The sequence below is a fragment of the Anser cygnoides genome, chromosome 5, assembly GCF_040182565.1.
Source record: "Anser cygnoides isolate HZ-2024a breed goose chromosome 5, Taihu_goose_T2T_genome, whole genome shotgun sequence".
Lineage (NCBI taxonomy): Eukaryota > Metazoa > Chordata > Aves > Anseriformes > Anatidae > Anser > Anser cygnoides.
Window position 1 is genome coordinate 43,907,629 of NC_089877.1, and position 19,674 is coordinate 43,927,302.

General features: G+C 46.0%; 1 protein-coding gene across 7 annotated transcripts in view; it reads left to right on the plus strand.

The window, feature by feature from the left end:
* The window catches only part of ADCK1 (aarF domain containing kinase 1), an 88,642-nt gene that overhangs the window by 21,915 nt on the left and 47,053 nt on the right, over positions 1–19,674 (plus strand). For 5 of the 7 annotated variants that reach the window (XM_048059934.2, XM_048059931.2, XM_013185656.3 and 2 more), the window contains one exon: positions 17,206–17,409. The exons of the other annotated variants lie outside the window; for them this stretch is intronic. In XM_048059934.2, the coding sequence (XP_047915891.2) occupies positions 17,206–17,409 (204 nt within the window). The remainder of the gene's footprint in view (positions 1–17,205; positions 17,410–19,674) is intronic. 7 annotated transcript variants of the gene reach the window in all.

Below are 19,674 nucleotides of genomic sequence, written 5' to 3' on the forward strand. Positions count from 1 at the left end.
GGGCAGCAGGCTTTGCACTCCTATTTGTTTATTGTAGGATTGTTGTGTGAAAAGAAGTAGGGGAGATAGGCTTTCTTCCCCGGAGCCCTTTCCTTTGTGTTCACAGTCAGGCATCACAGCTGGGCATTTCCAGAGCCCAGCAGGAGCTTTCTCATCTCTGCAGTGCCCTGGTAGTGCCTGTTCTCTATCTCTTCTTCTTTTACAGGACAGCTTCCCTACTTGTATTTCCTTCAGTAAGCTGAGGTTTTGCTGTGGTAATCTGAATGGGGAGTCATCCATTGCCAATACACAGAGTGGTGATCCTTGACTGAGCAACGTCGTTGTAATGAAATGATCGCTCCTGAGCGATGGGGAGTGAGCAGCAGCAAGGCTGTTAGCTGGGGCCATATTTTCCTCACCCTGAGCTGGTGCTTGTGCTGGGCTGTTCACTTGAAGATGAGATACCTGCAACCTGCTGCATGTGGAGGGCTCCCAAGAGCTGTACCAGCTCCTGCCTCCTGACTGGCAGGGCGTAGATCCACTGCAGCTTCCCTCCACCTTCACTGGCCCCAGAGGCCATGGGTTAGGGACTGTGTGTACCAGGAATGAGGGTGATGTTTGATTCTTTTAAAATTGTATTTTGATTTTGGGGTAGCAAGAGCCTGGTGGTGTGGCTCAGGACTGGGCAAAATGCAAGCAGCGGTAGCTTTACACCAGCACGTCTCCTGGTGTATTCCTGTCTGAACACGTGCAGCTTCCCATGCTGTCCCTGCACAGACTTACTCCACCCTCCCCCAGGGCTCTTACTAGCTGGGGCACAGACTTATTCCACCAAGCATTGCGCTTACTGGTGACTCACATGGCAAAGGTTTGCCACAAAATGGATTTTCAGAGAAAATCAAGACCCAGGTCCTGGGTGGATTCATTGCCACCCCCAGGCAGGTCCTCCACACTGCAGCTTGGCACGCTTGTGTCAATAGCAGCTGAGCCAGGAGATTTTCCCTTCCCAGTCCTTTTCTGGAGTAAGGTTCCCAGCAATGGCTGAGCTTGATCTTCACCTGGAGAGATGAGCACCTACACATGCCTTAACTTCTTTCCTAGAAATCTCACTCCCAAAATAGTCAGACATCAGGTTTTGTAACGTGCTGAAATTTAATGAGCTTCCAGTCCAAGAAACCCCTTCATTTATGAGCAGCCTACAAAGGCCGTTAGATTTCATATTAGTATCGAAAGACTAATGCAGGCATTTGGCTTTTATTTGAAGGATAGTAAATTTAAATAAAGTAACAACAAAAAGACGTTGTGTCCTTTTGCAGAATCTTTGAAATGGTCGGGCATATGTGCAGCTAATGAAGGAAGGTGGCTTAAAATATCTCAAAAAACATTTACTGCTTATAATTATTGGACATATGTGTAGCTAATTAAAGAAATAACGTACAGATAAGACACAACCACCATCCCAGTAGCAGATGCCCCTCCTACCACCTGCATTGCTCAACAAATTTCATCTCAAGAAGGGAAATGAATTCTCAGTTGCAACATGCCTAGTAATTAACCGCACTGTAATTCCGACGTGCAGTGCTGTCACCCACCATCGGGTGGGAGTGGAAAAGGCACTGCATTTTGTTGATGGTTGAACATTTGTTTTCCTCATCATTTTGACACCGGAGGTAATTGCCATTCCTGAAATATTCTCTCGCTATCGTTACAAAGCAACTGTTAGGGACAAATTAATTATGAAGAGTCTCGTTATGACAGATTAATAGGCCAACAGAGGAGATTTCTTTTCCTCCTTTCAGGCAATTGAATAGTAAAATCTAACAGCTCCCATATAACTGTTAGAAACGTGCTTTTCTGTAAACCAACACGTATTTTGCTGGAGATGAGGGATTTGCAAACCTAGGAGTAGAGTGTAGAGGGTGTTTCCAAACTTGCTTTTATTGAGCTTTTGCCTTCGCAGTATCATGTGCCAAAACAAGCATGAGACAAGGCGTTGCCATATGGAGGGGAAGTCTTCATGGTTGCTTCATGGGTGAGCAGTGTCATGAAGGCTTGGAAGTGAGGAATGCTGGACGCGTGGGTTTGATGGATTTTAGTACAAGACATAAAGTCATTACTTAGGCTATTTTATGGCCACTAAGGGTTCCTGGTGTGAAGAACGTCAGATCTGATGTGCTTGTTGAGTTCCAAGTGGCTGATGATGTTCTGTCTGCCCGTGTCCCTCTGGAAGTTGCAGACTACCTGTCCCAAATTATTCTGAGGACTGCTGTGAGGTGTTCCAAAGGCAGCTGCCTTCCTGTGGTGGGAGTGACTGAGGCACTCTGCCTCCCTCTGACTGAAGTGTTGTCCAAGCCCAAGAGAGCAGGAGTTAGAAATACCCGAATTGCTCATAACTACGTTTAGAAGCTCACCCAGCTATGTGTAGTCAGGACAACAATTTATGTAAACTTGGTTATTGGGCTTTCAAAGAGGCAGTGAGATCTGTATCTCATGATTGGCTGACTACTGTGGGATGCCAGTGAATCCCAGGTACCGATGAGCACATGATTAAAAAGGATGTTATAGGATCCAGAACAGGCTTAATGTGGACTTATAGCAGCCTCCTGGAGGAGGCCTGTTCGTGTTCCCAGCTTTGCCTCGTCTCAAGTCTCACTCGAGTCATGAGGCAGCAGTGACCTGCCAAAGAATCTCTCTAGTCGGGACCAGCAACCCCTCTCTTGAGTTTATCAACTCCAGCCAGGTGTTCGTACATCAGCACTTTCTCCCATCCCTGGAAAGGATTGAGTCCTCAGTGGCACAGCTACCCTTTGTGCCATGATCTCCTTAATGAGGGAACACTGAGTTCCACTCTTTCTAGAGACAGAAGCAAGACCATATTTATCACATTTTCCATCTTTCCCTGCTTCCTGTTTCACTGTGACTTTGTCCTCCTTCATGAGATCTCTGCATCTCAGTGGAGTATGTGAATATTTTAATCTTAAAGATACTGGAAATCATAGATAGCAATGCTTATGGGTTGCTAGCATCTGATTTCTTCTCATTGCTTTGCTTCACGTCCATCTTGTGCAGTGCTAATTCTCTGAGGTCTTTTTTGGCGTGAAAATTTTGTCTTTGGGACCAGCCACAGTGATGGTATTTTGCCAGCAAGGTCTAATTCTTCAGAAAGTCCTTGTAAGTATTATTTTTGTCAGGTTTTGTACTGATTACCTTTGTGATAAATCTTTTGTCTTGAGTTTACCATTTACGTTCTAGGCAACATAGAAATTGCCTATTTTTGACTGGTCTGTTGATGCCAATTGTCTCTTGCCTATTGTCTCCACTGCAGTGTCACTTTTTTTTTTTTTGGTCTGGTGTTAGTCTCTTATACCAGGTTCTTGTCCTTTTGACAAAGGAACCTCAGCTTTTGCCATGTGAGATTCAGGCTGAAACCTAGATGGTGTTTTGTTGGTGGTTTGTTTCTCAAATTGTGGCAGGCACTGCCAGATTTGTAGTTTTGTCCACAGAAGAGTTGTAGTTGAGTAATGATGGAATAGGCTTTTCTTACCCTGCCCCTTGGGGTACTTGCAGAGGTGATCTGTAGTAATCAGCATCTCATATTAAGAAAAGAACCATCCTAGATTTCCACTGGATAAAACCCATTTCTTGCTACTTGTAGGTGCTTCTCTGGGAGCATGGGGGATAAGGGTACGGATATTCTTTCACAGACAATTGGGCAGGAAATCTATTTCAGAATGCCCTAGGCTGAACCACTCTTCCAGACTATGGACCAGTCACTGTAGTCTTGGATGGGTTAGGTAACCTGAAGGCTTTCTGCTCTTCTTTTTGTTGGCTGTGTGCCCATCTCCCCATGCACTGACAATATTTCTTGTTGTACCCAGTTCCTCGTAAGTAAAATAGTGGCTTACAGTGAGCCTGCAGGTGGGGGGATACTCCGTTTTCTTAAAATTAGAATGAAAGAAGACATTCAACAGCTTTACTGACTATTTTCCTCTTGTTTCTTGTAATATATTTGACATTTACAAATGCAGCATCCCTACCTTGTGGATGCTCATTCATCTCTTGGATGAGAGAGAAAACTCAACAGCTGGCAATGGAAAGGGCAAAATGTTGAATATGTAAGTGTATATAAAGATGATCTCAATTTTATTCCCTTCACATCCTAGGTGAGCCCCAGCCAAGTGCAGGGGAAACACACGCAGTGTTGTTCATTGTGATACCAACTGCAATAAAGGCAACTGTCTCTGGTACTGCTGGGGGTAATTCCTTCTGCCTATTGCAGGAGCAAAAGTATCTGCTCTGGATAATGACTTACCAGCATACAGGTTCATCTGGGCTGTTGTTTTGTTCATCTCAACGTGATGCCGTCTCAAATATTTTTTTTTTGTCTTATTCAAACTGCTATCTCATGCCATTTCTTTTAAGTGGCACCCTCAAAGCCAATATGGGTTCTCCCTGTTGCTTGTGTTCCTAGCAGTCAGAAAGATTCAGTAGACCAAGTGCTACCTTCAGTGGCACCCACATAAGCCCATTTTTTCCAAATCCTGCACCTATGCAAACCTAGTGTTTCTAGTATGAAAGCAGAGGAGTGGCTGTGAGGAAGGGTCTGACCTTCTAATTGCAGTTTAGCAAGTCTATTGATTGTACAGGAATCAGAAGAGACATCAGCTCAGTCTCCCATAGTGGGATTATTGCTGGGGTGCTAATAGGCACCAGCAGCTTTTCTGGGTGTGTAGCTCTGTGCTCTCAACTGGAGGAAAAAGCTGGAGTAATTTATGTATTTTTCACTGAAGTCAGCAACTCTGGCTGATACCCAGAGGGGAACAGATCTGCTGAGTAACAAAGGGACTTTTTTTTTTTCCTCTTCATCATAGGCCTTTTTAAATTAGGACCGCACTATACCACTGATAATGACTTAGTGCCACCACAGCCACTCTCCTTCTGTTGGACGTAGTACTATGACAGTCACTGTAGGTTTTTGGAATTGACAGCATAATCCCATGGTTGTTATCTTTCCTGACTTCCTAGTCAATCTAATTTAATCACTTCTAGGTATTTCATGTGTTGCTGTCTCTCTGCTCTTCAGGCACCCTGTTCCTCTGGGAAGAGGGCTGTACTTCAAAGGTCAGAGCTTCTCAGATTAAAGAAGGGGAAAAGAATCTGCCTCTGTCAATTTGGTAAGGCAATGTCTTATTGAGGCCTCGAGAGAGGCTGCAATGGAAATTCTTCTTTCTGTGCTCTGTGACCAAACTGTGAGTGCTGGTGCTCATCTGTGTGGCTGTGACTGAGGGAGCCTGTTTGCCGTGCTGTCCTGGCCGTTGCAGTGACCTGCCAGGAGAGAAGTTGCATATGTACAAGGGGGAGAAGCTGCTGTCGCAGGGCCTAATCGCCTGACATTGACTGAGATACGTCCTGACTGGAGGTCAGCTGTGACGTGCAGCTGGTAGGGTGGGATTCGACTGTTGGGAAGAGAAAAATGTCAGCCCAGATTCTTTGGTGTTGACAAAGTGGATGTGACGATTTTTCCCCTCCAGCTGCAACGGCTGCCTGTGCGCTTCCTTCTTCCCTGCACGCCCACACTGGGGAGAGCAGCCTATGTGACACTACCCTGTCTTGGCCCACTGCTGCCGAGCTAGGTGAGACTTTGCTGAGCTTTCTCCATCTTTCCTTCTGTGTTTGGAACATCCATCCTGACATACCTTGCCTGTCAGTGTGGTTCCTTTGGACTACGTGGCTTTTACAACTCCATTTTATTGCAAAATACGTTGTGGGGAATAAGGGAAGAAGCTGTCAGGTGCCCATCTTCATCTCTGCTGCTAGGCTCCTTCACTTTCCTTTGGAGGCTACGAATATTCAGCTTGAACAGATTCCCTTGATACTGATTTTATCTCATCTTCCACCTCTTTGCTATACCTGGTAACACTCTGTATGCTTCCTTTCCCATTTACAGTGTCTGACCTCTTGAGTAGTTGGAAAATGTTACCAAGTTAATCTTGGTATCATCTAGTTTTATTATTGAGGGCAAATCATGAAACTCTTTCTGATACCATTCTGGTTCAGCTATCTTGTAGGGGCTCCTGACATACCCTGCCTTGTTTGTTTTGCTTGCTCTACTTGATCTGGGACTTCGGACTTCTTTTAAGTGAAGAGACCACCTCTATACCCCTCTCCCCAGCGTGCAGACTCCCTCTGCGTAGCCATAACTGATTCACTGGCAGCTAATTCCTACTTGTGGCCTTGATTGAGCTCTTTTCCCCACCCTCCCCATGGTCCAGGACCAGCACTCACTTTCCATGCTACTGCCTACCCAGTGTTTCCTTGCATGCCTATGGCTGTCTGGGGAGCGTTCTCCCTTTAGGTAATTTTTGCTGCACAAAATCATCTCTTGCTGTTAGGTTGTTAGTCTCTGGATTCTGTAGGGTGTGTTGTCAGCAGTTTCTGTTTAGGGAACACTTGTGAATATAACATAGCTCAGTTGATCTTGTTCCTTACAGCAACTGAAAATAGCAAATAAAGCAGGGCTTAATAGGACTGATGGCTGGGAGCCCCCCCACCATAGCTAAACACACAGACGTTTAAGATGGTGTCTTTACAACCTTCAGCTTGTTTTTACTGCCAACCCACATGATTTGATCCAAGCTGAGGTGAATTAATTTTGTTAGCAAGATTCTGAAAGATGCTGTGTCACATTTATTATCGTTTCACCTGCCTCTGTAACAGGAGCTGCAGGCACTGTGATCAATGGATTAAGACACGTGCAGCTTCTGCATATGTCTCTGTGCAGCTGTGGTGCTGAGCGAGTTCCTCTCCTCTATGGGTGCTCTGTAGTGAAGCACAGGGCAGGTCTCTTTGTATCCTGAACAGGATGCTGAGAGCGCTTCTGGGAACCTGCTGACTTTGCAGGTAGCTGAAACATCGGCCCAGGCTTCTAGATTTTTGTGTACGTAGGTCTGGTCTTTCCTTCTCATGCAGACCTGATCTTATCTTCATGTGTAGGTACCATTCATGTAAGCGTACCTACCCCAAAAGGGAGCCTGTGTGAAGGATCTGCTGTGTCACGGGTATTGTCTTCTGGAGAGGGCTTCTCTCAGGGTTGAAAACAGCTTCAAGAAGGAATGGACTTCATGCTGTGTCCTGGATGCAACTCAGCACTTTTCCTTTCCAACAGAAAAAGTGTATGCAACAAGACGTTTCCATACCCGTGTGTGAGATCATCTGGGGGATGAATGTAGGGGTAAGTCTGCAGACAGCCTGCCAGCAACGTCCTGGCATGTGGCACAGTGCCTGCACAGCCCCTCGAGTCCTCTGCTAGTCCAGGAGCCCAGCCATGTGTCACACATCCCTGATGGGTGGATTGCAGATCTGGCAGAACCCTATGTTCAGCAAAAAGGGTCCATGAACATCAGTGGGGTTGTCTTAGCATTGTACATAAGAGATACATGCGTTATGGTGTGATAAGAGGGAGCTATGGGAGAGCTTCACTCATACGTGTGAGGTACAAGAAGTCTGATTTAGCACATGGAACAGAAACTAGCCTTCATTTTGCATTGTTGCCCTCCAAGCTTCCTGGGAAATAGTTCAGGCTTTGGGTTATAAGTTCCCCATACTGCCCAGAGGCTTTAGAACATATTTCTGTTGTAAATTTCTATTCCCTTCTTACCTTCCAAAGTTTAACTTTCATATCTATAGTGAGGCGATACCTGCCCTGGTGTTACTTCAGTGTGTATTTACAGTAAATCATCAGCTTCTCTAACTGTGAATGAGAGACCATCTGAAACAGACAACCGTAGATGCTAGAAGCAAAAAATGTCTCTAAGATAAACCTGACCGGTAAGAGATAGTCTTTTGCACAGTTCTGCCTGTCTTTTTGTGTTGGGTGTGTCATGTAGGTAATCTAGCACTAAGAACAGAATTGGGAACTTGGATTTTTATTCCCAGTCCTGCCAGTGGTGTTCCTTGTGGGACCCAGTTGAATCATTTCACTCCTATGAGTTCTTTTTTTTTGGATCAAAGGAGAAGAAAGAGGGTTTGCCTTTGTGAAATGCTTTCAGAGGTGTATTAGAAGCTGGCAATTAAATGAGTTTTAAATAATATTACAGTAGAAACTCCTAGACTATGAGCCTGTGTAGGGGCTGCTGCACCTGTGAGTGTTTGTTCACAGACAGTATCCTCTAGGAAGGAAAATGAGACCTTCGTTTTCCCCTTTACTATAATTTTGGCGGACAAAAGATGGCATTGAATCTGCCCAGAATGAATGGTCACTTAAAGATTGCTCTGAAACTCAAGTGTCTTTTGGCCAAGGGTGCATATCAGTTCTTGCCTCTGTTCAGTCTTTGAATGTATCTGAATCAGATCTGCTGAGTTTAATTTTAGCAGGTTTTCCTCCTGCTAACCTTTCTGAAGCCAGTGCGTCTCTGGACTGGTGAGCTGGATTTTGCTCACACACCACCTGTGTGCTGACAGCTGCTTTTACAGCTTGTGTCCAGTACAGCAATGGTCTCAGTGCCTGTACCTACCACAGGAAATATGCCAGCATCTCACATTATTTCCTCCTTATATTTCCTCCTAGTGGGTAAGTTATTGAGATTAACGGGGAACCCTACTTCTGGTCTGTGCTGAAGAAAATCTTACCTACTTCTTGCAGTAGAGATCTAGTTTTCTGAATGTTTTCTACTTGCAGGTCACTAAGATTGTGTGTGAGGTATGGGCTTGCTGTCTGCAGCACCAAATTCATGTCCTTTTTGGCCCAGCCTTCGCAAACCAGAACCTTGTTCACTGGAGGTGATGTTTGGAGGCAGAAGGGGGTCAACTTGACTCTCGGATTCCTGTATTCAGCAGTTGGATCTGGAACCATTAGTCGGTGAGCTTCAGCAGATAATGCCATAGCCGTACAAGTGCTACATCCCAGTTACTTCAGCTGTTATTTTTCCCTTGTCTCTGACCATCCCTTCTGTGTGCTCCTTGTTCTCCCTGCTAAGGAGACTTAGAAAGAATAGTTGCATTATATCACAGAGGTGTTTAGATGGAAACAGCTGCTCCCTTCTGATTTTTCTCCTGAACTGCCCCACAGATATCTAATTGCAGCTCAGTTGCTTCTATTAGCTATTTACCTAAAATTGAGCTGGCTAATGAAAATGTTTCTAATTAATACGAGGCAGATTAAAACTCATTACAGCAAGGTCGTCAGTAATGAGAGATAATCAGAGCACAAATGACCGAGCTTGGAGCAAAATGAAGATGGAACTCAAGCAGCCGATCGGCGCTGGTTGCGTCTGCACCAGCCGGCGGAGTTCAGCAAGGTGACTGCTGGTGCTTGGCGCTGGGCGCTGGGGTCGAGCAACGCTGCTTCCTCCTCCCAGTGCAGCCTGGCATGAGGCTGGTGGAAGAGACAGACCTCAGCCGAGTGTAAATGGTTCCCAGATCACGGGGTATCTCTAACTAGGGCTTTGTACTAGGCCTCCCTTAGTCACCAATACTCCAAATGGTTAAGAACCACCTTGAGATACTAGCGTGGGAGTAGGTGCAGTGTAGGTGGGAGGTCAGTGTCTCTGCATGCTTGTGCATGGAAATCCAGAGTCCTGATGGTTCAAAAGGTGGGAGCTTGCATATCTGCTCAGCGGGAAGTGGGCTGGCTTGGGAGGTTTGGAAAAGTCTTTCCTGATTTCCAGAGAGGATTCCCTGGAATCACGAAATGTGTTCATTTGCTTTAATTTCAGTTGCATTAGCGCTGATGATGCAAGGCCCCAGCACCAACACCAGATTTCAGCTGACACAGGTTCACTGTGTATATCCTTCCATTTGTGCAGAGTTCAGTGGCCATCCTGCTGGTTGTGTGACGCCCTGTTCTTGTATTCATGGCACCGAGAGGCTAGGAAATGGTCAATTAAGTCTAAGGGGTTGTCTCTGTCCTTTATCCTTTGCAAGTTGTAACTCTCTTTCCAACTTCCTGGCTGTCCCATTGGCTACCTGCTGTCGTGCTAGAATTTCTGAAGGATTTGGATTTCTGCTATGACTCCTTTGAGCTATGGTAGGCAAACTGAGAATTGGTGGATGCCTTTTTACCGAGGGTTTGCCCGAAGTGAAGCTAACTATAAAAAGTACAGGACTAAAAGGGTGACAACATACCTGCTTAAGTGAGGACTTATGAAATGCCCCGGTCTCCTGTGGTTAGACAGACACCCACAGGTTAACCATTATGAATGTTATATGCACCTTACACAAATAAAGAATTATTAGATTGTGGGGTACGCTGCACCAGGAGTTATTCCAATTCCAAAGATGCGTGCTCGGCCTGCGATCAGCAGTGTGATCAGTCGGTAACACTGTAAGGAAGCATTTGAATGGGAAATATCTGGTGTGCAGAAGAACGAGCTTTTGTAAAAAGTAGGCAGAAAAGATAGTATATAAAGGAGGTAATAAGAATTCCATTCAGAGTTGTGTCTCAGTGCAGCATCCCTCCTGTCAGTCAGTTTGATTACCAGGCCGATAGTGTTAGTGAAGGCTATATAGTAGTTTATGTGAACTGTATGCTTATTCACATTTGTTGGAAGAGGAGATAACAGCCCCTTGGACACAAGCATGCTGTTGCTGCAATGGGTTCTAGGTTTTCTATTGCAGTTTTTAAAGGACCCAAGAACCCTATTCACTTCACCAATAGCTGTATGCTCCCTAAACGTTTCCACAGATACTTGGCATGGCACTTGCTTTAAGTCTCTAAGTGTGTTAAGTGGGAGGGGACTTCTTTTTGATCTTCTCCAGTTTGTGCTGCCCTGGGTCATTTAAAGCCATTCTATAGTTCTACCAGTCATGTGCACGTGGCCCTGTCATCATCAGGTGTGGAAGAGAAAAGGATGCAGCTAGATTCCTTTCCTGTCTCCTGTGACATGTTTTCTCCATCCCCAGCTTAAGGCGTTTTGGGGATGCCCACTGATGGTGATGCCATCTTCCCTTCCACTGTGTGAGACAGTGGAGTCCAAGGGACAGCCTGGCTCTTCCAGTGCGGTCTCCTGCTGCATGAGACATCCCTGGGAGAGCTGTCTCGTGCAGGAGAGCTCACAGAATACATACCTGGGATGCTCCCACACACCCTGCACCACGAGATACTTCGCAGCATCCCAAAGGCTTGGTATAAAAGACCATAAGTGGTGCTTCTGCTGTGCCATGGGAAGAAAGCAAGGAGTCACAGACATCACCAGTGTCCTAAGTCCTTGCAGTGACAGAGAATTTAGCCAATACAGAAGATCCTTGGAAACCAGTTGATCCCCCAGCAGAAGAGGTGACCGATTTAATTGGAATGTGGGAGATGAATGCACCAGATAGGTTCTTTAGAGATTTTAATGATGCTGGGAGCATCAGTGCACCCTGTTTGCATTCTGTCTCTCACTGTGGCCGATCAATAGGGTAATTTTTGTCTTGATGCCTTGAGCAAGAGTGTTTAAAGCCCTTTAGACATTTTATTACATGTAATGTTCTTATGAGTCTGTAAAATGGGGGATAGCGATCCAGAGTTTTGTAAAGAGCTTTGTAAAAGCACTTTTAGAGATGAAAAGCTCCATATTAAATCAGGTGTGGTTGTTTTATCATAAATGTCTAAAGCCTTTCTGAATTCCATTAAGCTCTTCGCTTCTCTATCCTCTGACAGTGAGTGCCATTGGTTAATGCTGTACTGTGAAAAAAGGGATGTAAAAAAATAACCAAAAAGGGTTGTTGCTTTGTGGAATGCCCTATTTGCTGTTTTGTGAGAGCTGGAAATAGGAATGGGAGATGTGATTTTTATTATTTCATGTAACTCCTTTCTTTCTTATGCATCAACTCTCTAATCAAAACAGCCCCCTAACATTTCAAATCTCTCTTTATGGGCTCTTTTCAGGGCCATGGTAATTTTTTCCTCTCCTTCTCTGTCCTCTTTGTTTTTTCTTCAATACCTCTTTTTGCAAGGGTATGTCCAGCATCCAAGGTGAGGTTTGCACTTTCAGTTTATACAATGGCATTTTGATATTTTAAACATTTTTCTCTTTCCCTTTCCTAACACAGTTAAGCAGCTTGTTTGTTTTTTTTTTCCTGACCCCCACTGTGCGTTGAGCAGGTGCCTTCACTGAGCCGTCCACAGCAACATGATGCAAGTGTTCAGTGGTTACAGTTAATTTAGAGCCCATCAGTGTGTGCAGGCAGGATAAATTGCTCTTTCCAATATGTGTAACCTTGCAGCCATCTATGCTGAGGGTGATCTGCCAGTCTACTGATTGTTCACCTATCTTTGGTAGGGATGTGGCAGGGCTTATTTTCCCATAGTGGTGAATAACTCCTGTTGCATCCCCTGGAAGTTTTGTCACTGCACTATTTTCTCCTTCCTACCACTAGCAGGGAGATTAAACTTTGGTGCAGGAGGGGGTGGAACAGGATGCTCTGATGTTAGTTTTTAAGTAATGCAGGGCAACTCATTTGTAGTAGAGAGCCCCTTCTGCCTTGTAGGTACTACCTGTACCTGCTTCTTCTTCATCATGTTTCTTGGTGTTTCTCCTGCTAGTTCAGCCTCCGTGGAAGTAACAACATTGCAGGTGCTAATGTGGACAGGGCTTCTGCAATATCACCTTGTCTAAAGCTGCTCAGAGCAGGCTGGAATGAAGCTGTGGTAAAAACACCACTAAATGTTGCACCTTTGTCCTAACTAGAAAGTCCCCCACTGCTGCTTTTTGTAGTGCTGGGCTTGGTGGGGCAAGGAGGGAATTCTGAGCAGGGAATGGGATGAAATGAGCAAGTAGAAGAGTGTTCTTGCATCTTGTCCAATAATTACTTGATTTTCTTTTTTTTTTTGTGGAGGAATTTATTGAAAGCCACTTGAAAGTCCTGATAAGTATCTTCCCTTTTACTTTCATTGACAGTTGCATTAACATGCTCAGAGTATTTTAGTGGACTGGTAAAGAATGATTTTTTTTTTCCTTCTAACCTCCCTGTTTTTTTTTTCTTTTTCCATTCATATCACATTTACCTAGATGATTTTTTGGTACTCTTTGTAATTATTGTCTCAACTAATTTAGTTGAGACAGAATAAAAGCTAATGGGGCTATAATTTCCCAGATTACTCTGGACTTTTCTTAAAAACAGGGCAACATTTGTTCCCCTTCCTAACACTTTTAATGTGCAATCCCCTTTTTGTTATGATTATTAACATTTCAGCTACCTTTTAAAATCATCTGTAATTTTTATATGATTGAAGTGTTCAAGGTGTTTCCTGGAGGCATCTTACATGAAATGCTGTCTTGGAATCATTGGCAGCGTGAGCGGGCATCTCCTCCCTTGTTCAGGTAGGGAACGGGAGGGATGTGAGTGGGCAGCCAGGCGGTGTGGAGCTGGTCCTGCTCACCTGTCCCAGGGTGCTGTCTGGTACAGAGGTAAGTGGAAGGAGCAGCTTTTCTAGACCTGTCTTCCACAAAACCCAGCCTGATGTCCTTTGCGAGGCATCTGTGTTTGTAGGGTTCCCGGAGGCAGCAGTCGTCATCAGGAATTTCTGGTGACTTGTTTGTTATGTCTTTGACTAATTGCATTTCAAATTTTCTCTCTGCATTCCTAATCCTCATTTCACGTTTTGCCAGCTGTGAAGATGCCCCTCAGGGTTGGAACGACTTTTCTGAAGGATTTTTCATAGGAAGAATGGCTTCCGCCACTTACCTTACTGTCTTCAATGGCCTTTCTGAGCCCTTTTATCACCAGATCTGTCAACAAATAAGATACACTGGTGCAAACCTGAGTATTTTAACTGTGGTATTTCTTTTCTTCTAAATTAGTTCCTTTATTTTTAAGGCCAGGTTAATGTCTGCCCATTTGTGACACCTGTGCATCTGATGCTCTGAAGAACAGCCCTTTGCCCAGGTCTCTGTGAGTAAAGACTTCTTCAAAAGCATCAAAATGACTTGAACAGAACAGATCTGCTTGTACATTAAGGGTAAATAAAAAAAAAAAGTCCCTTTGCATGTCTGCTTGCAGAGTATGTGCTTCATCCCAGAGGTGCCTCCTCTCCACACCTGAGAATTATTGCTTTCATTATGGCCCACATGGAACCATTTTAATAATCAGTGTTAATTCCAGTCTACCCAGGGTTTAGGCAAACCATATAGGTCAGATAGCCATGCTGTGAGGCAATGGGTAACTTGTCCTGCTGAAATTTGAGGAAGGGGGAGAGAGAGAAAGAGATGCCCATGTGGAGTGGGGAAAGAGCCATATACGCGCTCAGGCAGCGTTTGTGATCTGAAGTGCTTCCTGAGGGAGGCTTATTCTTGGTAATCCTCTGTATGTGCAACGCTTCCTTTCTCTACAGGGTGCTCCTAGGCATGATGCGTAGAAGCAGGTCCATGTCTAACTAGCTGTTATTCCCAGCTCTTTTCCCTGATAAGAAGAATCTTCAAAGTACTGCTTGTGTAACAAAGAGCAATATCTTAGGAGATTTCTTGGAGAAAAGCTCTGAGCCGTTCTGGGGGATTTTCATTTACCCAGTGTCTTAAAGGTAGGACAGTAACGTGAGTCAAGAGCATCAGACACTGTGGAAGGAATGTGACACTCTTACTTATGATTAAGAAAAGGTCATATATCAGAGAAACAAGTGCCATGTCTGGACCATGACCTGGCTTGCAGAGATCCAGGCAATTAATAGATAAAGTTAGGAACACTTTTCTGCTAAACATCCTGACCTGGTTGATAAGAAAAGACTTTGGAAGCTGGATTCACAGTCCCACTTCATTCTCAATTCTGCCTTTAATGCAGACTGCAGTTTTGTTAAATTCAGGGCTACAGGTAGACTTCCTTCTTCGCAAACATGTCTGGCCATCTCTTTCTCTAACACTGGCAGGAGCTGGCATTCCCTGGTCCTGACAGCCATCCAGGGTGGCTGTCTCTCATCTCTCAGGAGTATTAGTCGGACCAATCATGAAAGCACTGTGGAGGATGCTATGCATAGGGTTTTTGATTTGTTTTGTTTCTAGAGCCCTCGGTAAGGATGCCCTCATCTCTGTTGTTGAGGACTGCTGTGTTCATAAGGCAAACCAAGTTCTCTGTAAGATGGATAAGTTCGGGGGGGCTGAAATTTCCTCTTCCACTGCAGGCGTGAAGTGACAGGCATGACCTTGTATCCGTGTGTATATACTGTACATTCAGCTACTCGACTTCTCCATCCTCTTGGCTGCTTTTGGTCATTTGCCTGCCCTTGGTGGTCCAGATGGGGCAGGTGGGCACACTGGAGCCAGTGCCTCTAGCCCGAGCTGGCTGCCTCGGGGTCGCTGGTGCTCTGCCCTGAGCCACGCAGCAGCCTGGGGTCTCTCGATGGGCTCCTGCTGCATCTGGGGGGATCGCAAGCCCTGGCTGGCCCTCGCTCAGTGCTGGGGCTTTCTGAGCGTTATCTGCGAGGAGCTGGGCCTGGCTCCTGCCTGTGCCCTGGGCTGCAGCTGGCCCCACACCCCGGGGGGAGCCAGGCACTGCTCTGCTGTCGGCGGGGGGGTTCCTCCCCTGCTGGAGGCAGTGTGTAGAGGGCAATTATTGGAGCTGCATTAAAGCTGTTTCCCTGTAATGGGCTGAACTCCCTGTGCTGTGACAAACTACCCAGCTGCTCTGGCTCCCTCCCTCCCACTGCCTTTCTCTTTCATCCCATTACTCCCTCCCTGCTCTTCTTGCTTTCTCGTCCGCTCTCACAGCTCCTTTTCCTTATTCCCTTTTGGCCTGCTTTTGCCTCTTTGCACACAGAGGAGAGCAGAAAAACAGACAGGGCAGAGCCCTGCTTGTTACAGCAGGAGCTTTAAAGCAGGTATGTAAAATGCAGCACAATAATACGGGAGGCTTCAGGGATGCTTGTGGAGGTTGTTTTCTACCTGTGCATCTGTGAGTATTTTGAGCAGGCCATGTGCTGGGATAAGCACGTTCTCCGAGTGCCAGTTCTGCCTGCCTGTGTGTGCCCACCTAGGAAAGTGCGGGGAGGGTGTGTGTGTGCGTGCATCGAGCTGTCAAGTCTCACAAACCGAGTGTGAGACTCTCACATTAGACTTTCTCCTCACACTCCCCCAGGCCTGTATTTTATGCGCTTGCAGCTCAGCACCCAGCCTGTCCCCTGACACATTCCCACAAGCGAGACGTTCACCCCATCCCGTGATGTGACACAGCACTGCTTGGCGTGGAGGGCAAAGGTAGCCGCTAAATGGGGAATAGTGTGTGTCTGTGTAAGGCTTTCGTTGGAGTCCTTCACCACAGGATCTTGGCATCTCCTGGGCAGATGAGGTCTGCAGACGCAGGATTTGACCTTCAATGACATATGACGTGGAAGCCAGAGGAATGAGGAGCCTCCATTCACATAGGTGCCAGGCATTGCCAGGAGATGGGTGCAGAGTAGTTTTTTTTTTTTTTTTTGTCATTGATTTGCTTAGATTTTATTAATGTATCGGGGTAAGCTTATCTGAAATTTATTAAAGAATATTGAGTGTAGCTGTGTCCTTGGCAGGAGGCATTCCTAGTGAGAGCAATAAAGGCAGAATAAATCATTGTCACTAAAAGATGTGGTGGCTGGTCTGTTCTTGAGAGGCAGAATGAACTTCAGGAGCTGAAATCCAGACTGGGCAAGTGGTGGGCGGTAAGTTTTGTCATTTGGGTGCTTTTTGGCCAATGTGAGCAAAACTGGCAAGTCTCCTAATTCCAAGTTTCTGAAACTCCTGTCTCAGTGGACTTTAGCAGTACTTTAGCAGGACTTTGAGCAGTAAGACTAAGATGTGGCTTGACTGGAGGGATGTAATTTCCCCTTGTGGTGTTCTAAAGTGAGCAGAGGAGGATGAAGGACTGCCCACATACTGCCCTTCCTCACTGCCAAAGAGACATCTGTAGTACTGGTGATTTAAATGATATTTTCAACACTCTTCTTCGAATTTTCTAGAAGTTCTTGGGATGGTATCTGGTTTACTTCTCACTTTATTTCACTGCGCTCTCACTGAGAGTCTGCTAAACATGGTTATGGTCCTGACAATCGCCTTTTGACAAGGGTTTGTAGCAGTGGATCACAGTGATGAACCAATGCTGTCTATGGGTGGACATCATGTTGTGCTCAAGGATGTAGCCCAAGGCAGAGCTAGAAACTAATTTTTTTGTCACGGATCGTGGTGTCTGTGCACCGTGTGCATGGTGCAGATACATGTGGAAGTCCCTTCTGCTCTGTAACAGGCAGCAAGGGGGCTTGGCTGATGTTCTGATCTCTCTCTGCAGGTGCACCTGCGTTCTGCTGAGCGCCTCCGGGAGCTGTGCTGCGCCAACCGAGGCACCTTCATCAAGGTGGGACAGCACCTGGGAGCGCTCGACTACCTGCTGCCCGAGGAGTACACCCGCACCCTAAAGGTGCTGCACAGCCAGGCCCCACAGAGCACCAGGCAGGAGATCGAGCAAGTCATCCGCGAGGATCTGGGCAAAGAGGTAGGGGCTGTTCAGGACAAAGATGCATTAGCAGGGCTCTGGGAGGAAAGACTGCTCTCCCCTGGCTGCAGTAGACCAATTCCAGCTGGCACTGACAGCCCTTTACTTTCTCGAGCCCCTAATTAACCCCCGAAGAAAATAATAACATAAATCACTTTTGGTGCTTGCAGTCAGGTGGCACAGTATCCAAGGAGTCTGTGTCACCGTTAACCCTCAGCAGGCTGCAGCACTAAGATCAGAGGTGGGTGCCTGTGTCAGCTAGATATAAAGGAAGTAGGCATGGCATTTAGAGAGGGCGTTCTGCTGCTTTGAGTCTTGCTCCGTATGAAAGGAGGTGGTCTCACAACTCCCAGATTGAGGAGAGGAGTTTCAAGGAGCACAACTGACATGGTGAGAGGGAGGGAGGAGGCAACAGCGTGCAAAGGTGATGGTGGAGAAGGTGGGAGCATGGTGGGGGAGACAGGTGGCTGAAGAATGGAAGCAGCATGTACATGTGTAGCTGCTCATATATAGACGTTTATGAGGCTGTTTTAGGCAGTCTGACTGTGTGTTGAGGAAGTATGGGGAGAACGTGAAGGGGTAAGTGAAGTATTTGCACCTAGTGGATATGTCGTGGATGGATTTGGGTGGGGTGTGTCTGCCTATGTGTAGTTTTAAGGCCTAGGTATTGTGTGCAGTTCATATTTCCCTGCAGTTTAATGGCAGGGTTAATGTCAGCCCCTGACCTGCCTTCCCTTCGCCTGCATGCGAGCCAGCTCCTTCCTCTCTCAGCGCTGCATCCTCGTAGCATGGCCGGTACCAGCTGTGTTTCATAGCTCACTGGGTAGATGGAGCAGGGCAGGCTGTCTGCTCCCTGCAAACCCCTGCTGCTCCGCAGGGCTCCATCCGGCAATCTCACTTCTGCAGGAGCTGTGGAAAGCCACCCCGAGGTTAGCCCCTGTTAAATTACCAAAGCAGCCACCTCTGCCTGTCTGCGTGGTGCCTCTCAGAGGCTGAGCCTGGTGCTCAGAGGTGGGCCCCCTTCTTTCCTCTCAAGTGCATATTCAGCTGCCACTGATACGCCCTGGTTTCTTTCAGCATTTCGGGAGCTAGACGAGCCCTCCATGCCTCATTGATTCCCAGCGAGGCAGCTCGAATCCAGTCTCCACAGCAGCCTTCCCTCTTAGCATTCACATCACCCACATGGGCAGTGCTGGGTAATATTTAATTTTAAAGAGACAGAGAGGAAAAAGAAATGGGAAGAAGGAGAGAGGAAATGCTAATGAGGATGAGAGCAATGATTACATAAAGACAGAAATTAAGAGAATGAAATGTATATAAGTAAAGTAGCAGGTTAAACTCAGCAGTGTTAAAATCACAGGTAAATGCCCATGCCTATTAATTTGAAGGTAACAAATCAAAGTATTCAAAAACATAAATGATTTGGGGAACCTAACGCACCAGTTTTCTTTCCTGAAGCCCAGAGGATTAATAGGGCTACGTCAGGAACAAATTTAACTCCAGTGTAGCTACATCCTCCATACATTTTAAATACAATATCCTTAGCTGAAATATAGATGGCAGAAGGGCAAGGTGGAGTGTCAGAGCAGTGGAGAGTGCAAGGAGGGATACTGAAACCTTCCCCCTTGGGGCCTACGTCAAACCTAGGAACTTGCAGATGAATCCAGAAAGAAGAGAAAATAACAATGAGGGAATCTTCCCATGGGGCCTAGGCCTAACTAACCCTGCTGCTCTCAAATTCAGTGGCAAGACTTGCAGTTCTCCCTAACAAGTACAAGAGTAGGCTCCTCAGATAAATCTCATGTGTATGCAAGAAGTAATTACATACAGTTCGGATCAGTGCAGAATAAATGGGGGAAATAACAATTGGAAATGCAGATACACCTAGGGAGGAATGTGACAAGCTGACAAATTAGGCAAGAGCTTGGAAAAGCGTGTGAAAACTTAAAAAAAAAAAAAAAAAAAAAAAAAAAAAAGGCAACAGACCAAAGATTATCACATGTAGAAGGATTGTGTCTCCAGTCAGTTAGAAATAGCCTGTCTTCTGTTGTGACCTACTCCTGAGAATCTTATCAGAGGCTTGGATGATTGGAAAAAATGGGGTGGTTTTGTGGGAAAAGTGGTCTAAGTGGAGAGCACGGTGATGGGACTGATCTTTGAGCAAAGGCAGAGGGCTTGTGAGGTAGGCTGCAGCCATTCCACACGTGTTGTCACTGTGCAGACTTGCACAGCACCCCGCTGATAGCGGAGCTCCCACCCTGGGCC